Source organism: Solanum pennellii, chromosome 6 (assembly GCF_001406875.1).
Source record: "Solanum pennellii chromosome 6, SPENNV200".
Lineage (NCBI taxonomy): Eukaryota > Viridiplantae > Streptophyta > Magnoliopsida > Solanales > Solanaceae > Solanum > Solanum pennellii.
Window position 1 is genome coordinate 28,285,877 of NC_028642.1, and position 9,971 is coordinate 28,295,847.

General features: G+C 35.3%; 1 protein-coding gene across 1 annotated transcript; it reads left to right on the top strand.

Moving 5' to 3' along the window:
* The first annotated feature begins 3,414 nt into the window (after positions 1 to 3,414).
* On the top strand, positions 3,415 to 6,580 carry LOC107022221. Its single transcript, XM_015222897.1, has 5 exons — positions 3,415 to 3,529; positions 3,756 to 3,900; positions 3,989 to 4,194; positions 4,306 to 4,615; positions 6,511 to 6,580. The coding sequence occupies exons 1-5, from the start codon at positions 3,415 to 3,417 to the stop codon at positions 6,578 to 6,580; spliced, it is 846 nt and encodes a 281-aa protein (XP_015078383.1).
* The last annotated feature ends 3,391 nt before the right edge of the window (positions 6,581 to 9,971 follow it).

Sequence of the window (9,971 nt, forward strand, 5' to 3'; positions counted from 1 at the left end):
CCAAGTTCAGAGAGTCGATTTCAGTACCCAAATTTCAGAAGTCTAAGTCTTTTGGAACGAGACCCCCTCGACGGCCCGTCGTGCCCATGACGGTCCGTCGTGGGTTCCGTCGACTCACACAGTTTTTCCAGAAATAAAATCTGCTGCTCAAAACGACTAAACAGGTCGTTACAGAATTGAAAGAATGAGAAGGGGTCTATTGTATAGTAGAAGAGGAGGGAACAAAATAGGACAAGAAATTAATTAGAATAATTTACGAGCATAATATTCTTTTACCATAAATAAAGAAGAGCCAAAACAATATTATTATACCATATAAAAATAAATAAGAAATCAGTAAATTTACAAATAAGGAAAAATAGATCAATTAAACTTATTCTTATTTAAGAGAGTCAAATCAGATTATTGAAAAAATATATTACCAAACTTAAGCAAGTAGGAATTAGGAAGAGCAATATATTTTCATTAAATAAAGAAGGGCCCAAAAATATATTCTGATTTATTTATTTTATACCAAATGTAAGTTTATTTATTTTTACCAAATATGTAAGCAAGATAATTAAGCACATCACAAGAAATACACCCAACTTATTTATTTGATCTTTTACCAAAGAAAGAAAATAATATATACACCAATTTTCGTATTTTTATTTTTTTTAAAGATAATCAACTAAAAGTCATTACTACACTAAATTACTTGATATTAACAATAGGTAGAAACAATTATATTTAGGGAGAAGATAATCATGCCTTTTAGAGACTACCAAATAACAGTGCAAACAAATCACCACATCCATAAATATCAAAAGTTACTACATCACTATTTTATAATCAATTAATTACTATGAGTGACTTTCCCAAATCAAGCATTTCAAACACCAAATTATGACATAGATATGCTAATTATTTGAAAAATTAAAAGAAGCAATCATGCACAAATATATTGTATTAAGCAAACGGTAATTAGTGAGCATGTATTAAGAATACTACTAAATCTTGAAAAATTGATTTAATCATATAACAAAATTTTAATGATTAAGCTCATGAACAAATTGGCACCAATTCAGGATGGGGAAAAATATATTCAAACAAGAATATTGATATCTTAACAACACTTCAAACTCAAGAACAAAGACATCACTTTTTTTTAGATATTTATGCAAACAAACTCGAAATCAACAATTTCATAATTTAAACTAAGAAGTTTAACTAGAAAGCATACTTGGACAGATCTGTTGAAGATCCGTCTTTGACCAACTTGAATTTTTCAAAGGGTTTCGCCAAATAATTGTTTTCGGAGCTGCTGCCTGGTGGTCCGGTGACGCTTCTCGTCGGACGATGGTCGTCTTTGTTGGTGCTGCTGCCTGCGCTGGTCGCCTGTGGCTTATTGGCAGTTGTTGTTCCTACAAAAAAAAATGAGAAAAGATAAAAGAAGGGGAAGGGAGGCTGAGACGGGGAAGAAAGGAGAGACGGGCGGCGCTGGGTTGCTAGTCACAACTGCTGGCTGCTGTTGCCGGTGTTGTTGGCCGGTGGGGGCGCTGGTCGCTGCTGCAGTCGTCCCCGCCTGGCTGCTGGTACCTGCAAAAAGAAGAAGAGAAAGGGGAAGAGAATAGATGGGAAGGGGAGAAAGGAGAAGAGGAGAGAAAGAGGGAGAAGGGGAATGACGGGAGAAGGGAGATGAAGAGGGGAGGGAGAGAGGAGGAGCAACGGGAGGAAGAGAGGGAAAAAAATGAAAGAGAGGGGGGCTGTTTTGAGGGGGGGAGAATGAATTAAATTTTTAGGTTTTGGGGTCTTTCGGTTTTAAAGAAAGAGAACAAGAGATTTAATCACAACCCTTGATTTAATAAGAGATAAAGGGCTAGGATTCGATCTAGGATATATTTTAAAGATGGACGGATGAGATTAAAAGATGAACTCTTAAAATCAAATTGGTTGGAGGATTGGAATGGCTAAAATTGCAATTAAATTGGATAGAATTGAAATGAAAGAGTGGTTATAATTGTAATAAAATTTGAATTGGAGTGGCTACAATTGAAAGAAATTAGAATAAAATGGGTTAAGATTTAAATGATTTTGAGGAAAATTTAGGAATTACTATTTAATTAAAATACTACATATCTTAAAATATTTTTTATATAATTGAAAATCACTTAAATTTTAAAACATTTGAAACTCATTAATGATTTTAAAATATTTTAATAATATTTACAATAATTTTATTAAGTGAACATACTAGAATATATAATTTTCAAGCAAACTCGATCAAAATTCTAAACTTTAAATAAATTTAAAATACATATTTAATTGAATAGTAATCATAAAATGGTTAAAGGTCGGTCAAAATTGGGTGTCAACAAGAAGTTGTATGCCAAGTTCTCAAACTGTGAGTTCTGGCTTAGTTCTATGGCATTCTTGGGACACGTGGTGTCCAAAGAGGGTATTAGAGTAGATCCGGCTAATATTGAGGCAGTTAGAGGTTGTACGCGACCTACTTCACCCACTGAGATTAGGAGTTTTGTGGGATTGGCATGCTAATACCGACGATTTGTTCAGAGTTTCTCTACTATGGCAGCTCCATTGACTAGATTGACTCGACATGATGTGGGTTTTCAATGTTCTGATGAGTGTGAGGAGAGCTTTCAAAAACTTAAGATTTTGTCGACTTCGGCTCCTGTGTTGACTCTAACTGAGGAGGGTGTAGATTTTACTATGTATTGTGATGCTTCGGGAGTTGGATTGGGCGGTGTGTTGATGTAGAAGGGGAAAGTGACTGCTTATGCTTCTAGGCTGATGAAGTCCCATGAGAAGAACTACCCTACTCATGATTTGGAGTTGGCGGCTGTGATATTTGTACTTAATTTATGGTGTCATTATTTGTATAGGGTGCATTGTGAGATCTTCACTGATCATCGAAGTCTTCAGTAAATCTTTAGTCAGAGGGATTTGAACTTGAGGCAACGGAGATGGCTTGAGTTGCTAAAGGACTATGATGTGACCATTCTCTATCATCCAGGGAAGGCCAATGTTGTGGCCGATGCTCGAGTAGGAAGACTCCTAGCATGGGGAGTCTTGCAGCGCTTAGTATTGAGGAGAGACCATTGGCTAGAGATGTGCAGAAATTAGCTAACAGTCTTGTCCGCTTGCAGATTTCAGAGAATAATGATGGGGTGATTGCTTTTATTGAGGCTTGATATTCTTTAGTCGAGCAGATTCGTGCACACTAGTATGATGATGAGAAGTTATGTCTCATTCGAGACAAAATATTGAGAGGGGAAGCAAGGAGGCTGTCCTTGATTCTGATGGTGTCTTGAGGATCGGAGGCAGGATTTGTATGCCCAAGACAGGGGAGTTGATTAGATTGATTCTTAAGGAAGCTCATTGTTCTCAATGTTCCATCATCCGGGAGTGGCAAAGATGTATCATGATCTGAGTCAGCATTTGGTGGTTTGGGATGAAGAGGGGTATTTCAGACTTTGTTTCGAGGTGTTTGACTTGCAGCAGGTAAAATGTGAGCACCAGTGGCCTGGGGGTATGTCTTAGAGGATTCCTATTCCTACTTGGAAGTGGGAGCAGATTACTATGGACTTTGTGGTGGGTTTGCCTACCACCGTTGGTGGTTATGACTCTATTTGGGTTGTTGTTGACAGGCTGACCAAGTCTGCCCACTTCATTCCGGTATACAGTAGAGAAGTTAGCCAAGATATATATCAGTCAGATTGTGCGACTACATGGGGTTCCTGTTTCTATTATATCAGATCGAGGTTCACTATTTACTTCTCACTTCTGGAAGGCATTACAGCATGGTCTGGGTAATCAATTAGATATGAATACTGCTTTTCACCCTCAGACAGATGGTCAGTCCGAGCAGACGATTCAGGTGTTGGAAGACATGCTACGAACGTGTGTGATTGATTTCGGAGCTAGATGGGATCGACATTTACCCTTAGCGGAGTTTGCCTATAATAACCGTTATCACTCTAGTATCCAGATGGCCTCATTTGAGGGGTTGTATGGCAGACGGTGTAGATCTCCGATTGGTTGGTTTGATTCGGCGGAGATGGACTCTTTTAGATACCGACTTGCTTAGAGATGCTATGGAACAAGTCCGTATGATTCAGTATAGACTGTTGACAGCCCAAAGTCGACAGAAGAGTTATGCAGACTGGAGATTTAGAGCCTTAGTGTTTATGGAGGGTGATCACGTTTGGCTCCGAGTATCACCCATGAAGGGTGTGATGAGGTTCGAGAAGAAGGGCAAGCTTAGCCCTAGATTCATTGGACCTTTCGATATTTTGAGCCGAGTAGGAGAGGTAGCCTATAAGTTGGCCTTACCTCCTAGTTTGTCGGCAGTTCATCCTGTTTTCCATGTCTCCATGCTTCGAAAGTATATTCTGGATGAATCTCATGTACTTTCATTCAATTTTGCGGAGTTGGGTCCCAACTTGACATATGAGGAGGAGCCTATAGCTATATTAGATAGGAAAGTACGAAAGCTTAGGACTAAGGAGATTGCTTCAGTGAAGGTGCAGTGGAAGCACCGTTCAGTAGGGGAAGCAACTTGGGAGACAGAGTCTGACATGCGTGCCAAATACCCTCATCTTTTTTTAAGCTTCAGGTACCTTCTTTTACTTTATGTTCGAGGACGAACATGATATTTAGTGGTGATAATCTAATGACCCGCGAGGTTATTTATGGAAATTTAAATTATTCGTATAACTTGAGTTAATTTATTTGTGGCTAATGGTAAATAATGGAATTAGTAGATAGTTAGTGGACTAGAATGATCATTTTTTTCAGACCCTATACTATTAGGGTCATGTATTGAAAGAATAAGTTAGTGATTTTGGTCAGTTTAACAAACAATTAACTTAGAAAAGAAGGAAAGGCAGAAAACTTACCTGAGCGACGCACACAAGAGGAAAAAGGGATAGCGATCTGCAGGTAATAGTCACTCGTACTTTGTTATAATTAGTTTTGCTTAAATTGATTATGGGTAAAGGCAGTATTTTATGAATTTAAGAAATGGATTTAAAAGTGCAATTAATGTTCCGTCTTATGCAAAGGTGGGTTAATTATAGTTGGGGTAAATTGATGCCAGGTTAATAAAGATCGTTAGTTTGCAATTGAGGCAATGTTATATGCAAAATAATGAAATTAATTAGGTGTTATTGGAATGGAAATTAAGTTAGATTGCTATATGGTTGTTAAAGTTACCTGTGACTATTCTGGGAATTTAGGCAAGCATTGAAAATAAAAATTGGATAGGTAATGATTTCCAATGATTGGCCATCATGAGCCAATCATTGGTGGGTAGAAAAGAAAGGTAATGATTGCCAATGATTGGCTATCATGAGCCAATCATTGGTGGGTAGAAAAGAAGAAAACAGAACACACGTTAATGTACATTCATTAGGCGTAATTTTCAAAATATTAGTTATTATATTATGGTTCAAGTTTTGATATATTGGTATGTATATTTAAATATTGATTAAATGAAATTTTGTGAGTACCATTTAAATTATGATGTTGGAAAAAAAATTGAGATGCAATCCTAGACTTGAAACTTGGAAAATATGATAGTTGAAATGTTAGTTGGCATCAAGAATTAAGAACTTGATTATAAATTTGGGTGAATTTTTAGGTCAAGGTTAAACACATAATAATGTGGGTCTTGTTAGTTCTTAAACATTATTGTGAATATATATACTTGAATAGATTTCATTAATTTGGAAGCTCAACAGAAAGGGAAGGCTCAAGTTCCGGAGTGATTATTCGATTGGCTAAGGCAAGTGGATTTCTAAACCCTTGATAAGCGTATGAAATTCGTGTATTTCTTTTTTTGATGTTTGAGAATGATTTGGAGTCTTATTGCGTATTTGTTGATGTTGTGAATTGTTTCTTGTTACAAAATGGTTATTTCCTCATTATTTGTTTGAACATATTTTTTGCATTGCATCTGAGACATGGTTGTGATAAGTACTATGTGATAAGAGGATGTACTATTTCGAGGGTGGTATTGCGTGCCGCGATGGATATTATATTTCGAGGGACGTATCGCGCGCAGTGATGACTACTGTTATCGAGGGTCATATCGCACGCCGCGATAGATGCATGGACAGATATGTCCCCCATGGGTCCCAGACAAAGAGAGACAGCGGGTGTGTATCATTAGGTCAGACATGCATCACTGCATTTGACATAGCATTTCATGACATTGCACATTTTGATCATCGATGAACTTGAACTTGTGTTTTGCTGATCTTGTGAGTGTTTTTTTGTGAAAGTTGTGACAATTGAATACTGAGCTTGTTATTGAGAATAGTAATCTGACAATGTGTTGTTATTGAGTTGTATGCTTTGTGAACTGTGAACTGTTAGGCTATAGTGTGGAGGCTTTGATAGGGTGTAAGGAGTACCCGTATTTTGTTCACTTAACTTGTGTTTAGAGGTTTGCTTGTTGGGTACCGTGTGGTTTGGTACTCACCCCTTGCTTTTACAATTTTTTTGTAGGTTACGAGCCCGGATATTGGTGATATCTTCCATTCTCTTCTTTTCTGAGGAACCTTGTGGAGAATTGTGAGGTAGATGTTTATCATCTCAGTGAACCTTCCTATTCCAGTTTATGACTTTGTTTTTACTTGAAAGACAATTTCATTTTAGACTTGCGTGTTTTGTTTCAATTCTAGTATCTATATTAGAGTCTTTTGCACATGACAACCTGGTTTTGGAATTGAATTAAGTTGACTTGCTTTCGTAATAGAAATTGTTATTGCATTTTTGTTTATTTCCGCACTTTGTTAGATATTGGGTTTTAGTTGACTTGTCTTGGTGGGATAAGACGAGTGTCATCACACCCATTTTTGGGTCGTGACAATAATATGATATTAAAATTTAAAATTAAAGAGAGTCCAAACTCAAAACAATTAGATTAATATTTTTATTTAGATATTTATATTTTTAATTGAAAGAAAACTTAATAAGTATTACAAAAATAATTTTAATTGTGGATCTGATTAAAAAGTAGTAATATTAACATCATGTAATATTGTTTTTTCGATATTTATGATAATATTTTTAAATTATAATTTATGATTTAATTTAATTATTCTAAAATAATATAATTTTAAAAAAGTGGTTGGCCAGGCAACCCTGTAGCCCACGTACTTCTGGGTTGGGTCGGTGGTTTTCTGGCCCACACCAAAAATGGGTTAGTCTGGCCTGACCCTTAAAATGGTGAAGTCTGTTTGGGTTAGCCCGAATGGGGTGGGCTAGCCCATATTGACATCTCTAATAATATGCAAATATAGAAAATTTCTTACTTTTTTTATTTTCAGAACTGGTAACATAGAAAATTTCTTACTTTCCGGAAGTACTTTTATTCTTTTACCTTTGAAGAAGTTTTTTTGAATTTTTGCTTTTACCAAAATTAGAAAAGCATTTGTCTTTTGAATTTTTACATATTTCGAATAACAAAGAAAAAAATCCATGTGATTTTTTACCTATTAAGAAGATCTTTCAAAACTACACGTGATTTTGAGTTCATTTTGAATAGTCATCAAAAAAAAATAGAAAAATAATTGCAAGTGTAACAACCCATTCAGTTGTTTTGAGCACTAGAACTTTTTCTTTGATAAAATATTTTTCGATAGATTTTAAATGGGTGTTTTGGACTATTCATAATTATAATTGAAAAATTAGTGTGATAGTTTTAATAGATTATTTAGTTGCTGGTTAGAGAAAATAACATTAAATTTAATAGTGGGTCACTTTAACCACTATTATAATTAGTCTTTTAATAATTAGGATAGTACACAATTTGTAGAAAAGATGAATATTAAAAGAGAGGCACACATCGGTGGAAGGAAAAGAAATTGAGAAGAAGAGCGACGAACATATAAGCATTAATTGCCTTAATCATGTATTTGTTTATACACATGGATGTCATATTATCATTATTTTATTATTACTATTATTATATAATTAAGGTTAGGTTGGATTTGAGTGTAGATAGTGACGTTGGGTTGGACAAGATTGGCTCCCATTAATCTGTTAATTTTAAGTGAGATTATGTTAAAATTAAGGACAAATGTGAGTAGAAATGCATGGCATAATGTGTTGATGGGTGTAATATATATATGAGAGAATTAAACTATTGGTGTCAGGCTGTTGCAACATATTGCAGTGGCTTAATTAAGTTTAATTTAATTTAGTGCTTAACTAGTCTCTCAATTAAATATTGTTATTGTTATATTTGTCATATGTGTGGTGTTAATTCTGGAATGGAATAAAATAGTGGGAAAAAAAAGTACTATAAATGATGATGACAACATAATGGGGCAATCATGAATGGGTCATTAGAAGAAATAAGGTTTTGCTTATTCCAGGTTGAAAGTAGAGCACTCGAATCGTATAATTGGGTGGAATTTCAATGTTTCTTACATTATTATATTATAAATTTATGTTTTAATATATTGAGATAACAAATTAAATATTAGAAGTATTGTATATGATTTGGATACCATTAAGGTTATGCAAATTGAATGAACTAAGACTTATCCTTAGGTTTGAACTTTAGGAAATTAATTATAGAATTAGGTGAATTTTTGGGTCTAGGCTAGACATAGAATAATTTGAGTGTTTATAGACTCGTTAAATTATAAATGATGCATATAGACTTGATAGATTGAAGAGGTTTGGAGGCATTGAAGAAAGGGAAAGTATTGAAAAAGTAGCTTGCTTAACTTCGGTTCTTCGGTGGAGGTAGGTTATGATTTATGCTATAGTAAGCTCTTAATAGTGATTGATATGCATTGAATCACATTGTAAAGTTTTCCTATGTACTTGATTGTGTCGTTATGTGGCTTAGTTGTGTGTTTTTTGATATTGGTCTGAAATCCTGAGACCGTAGAATTTATAATCTTGAACCCTCTCTATTGAGGCGATGCCTTGAATAAAGAAGGCTTGGTGAAATATTGTTAATGAATCAAAAATGGGTGATAAATAATAATAAATTAATGGTATTATTGGATCGGAATGTCACGTTCCGACACAGTATAATTGGATGGGAGTGTCACATTTCGACACGGTATTCTTAGATCGGAATGTCACGTTCCGACACGGTATTCTTGGATCGGAGTGTCACATTCCGACACGGTATAATTGGATCGGAGTGTAACGTTCCGACACGGTATTCTTGGATCAGAGTGTTACGTTCTGACACGGTATTATTGGATCGGAATGTCATGTTCCGATACGATATAATTGGATCGGAGTGTCACGTTTCGACACGTTATAATTGAATTGGAGTGTCACGTTCCGACACGATAATATTAAAGGAAAAACATATTGAATTAACGGAATGTAGTCAACCTCAAAGAACTCAATTCCTCAAATGATTTAGTTGGAGGCATGAGTCCTCATGGATGATTTTGATATTGTTGACTTACTACATACTTACTTTAGTGTTGTTGACACTGGTTCATGTTGTTTGTTACTTATCACCTGTTAAGTGTTATAGTTGAGTTCATACTATTATTCATTATATATTAGTTTCTATTTTGGATTAGCCGATGATACCTACTCATTACATGTTGCCTCGTACTGAGTCTTACTTGTATTTTCCTTTGTTTTTCTTTTATGGAGTGCAGCAAGTGTACCGGCGAATTTTATTCTCCCTCAGCTCTAGCAAGTCTCGGCATATCAGGATCAAGAGTGAGCTATTCATTTGAGCTTGGGTTGGATTCTCTCGGTCATTACATGATGTCCTTAGCTTTCGGACACAAATTACTTTATTTCATTCATTTTGGTGTCTTTGATACTCTTAGAATTAGTAATTGGAGATTAGATGTCCTTGTTGTGATGACTTTCAGGTTTTGAAAAACGATAGTTAATAAGATTTTAAACTTTCGCATTATGTTTTTATTTTGTAAGTTGGGGTTGAATTTGTTGGTTCTCCCACCTAGGATATTAAG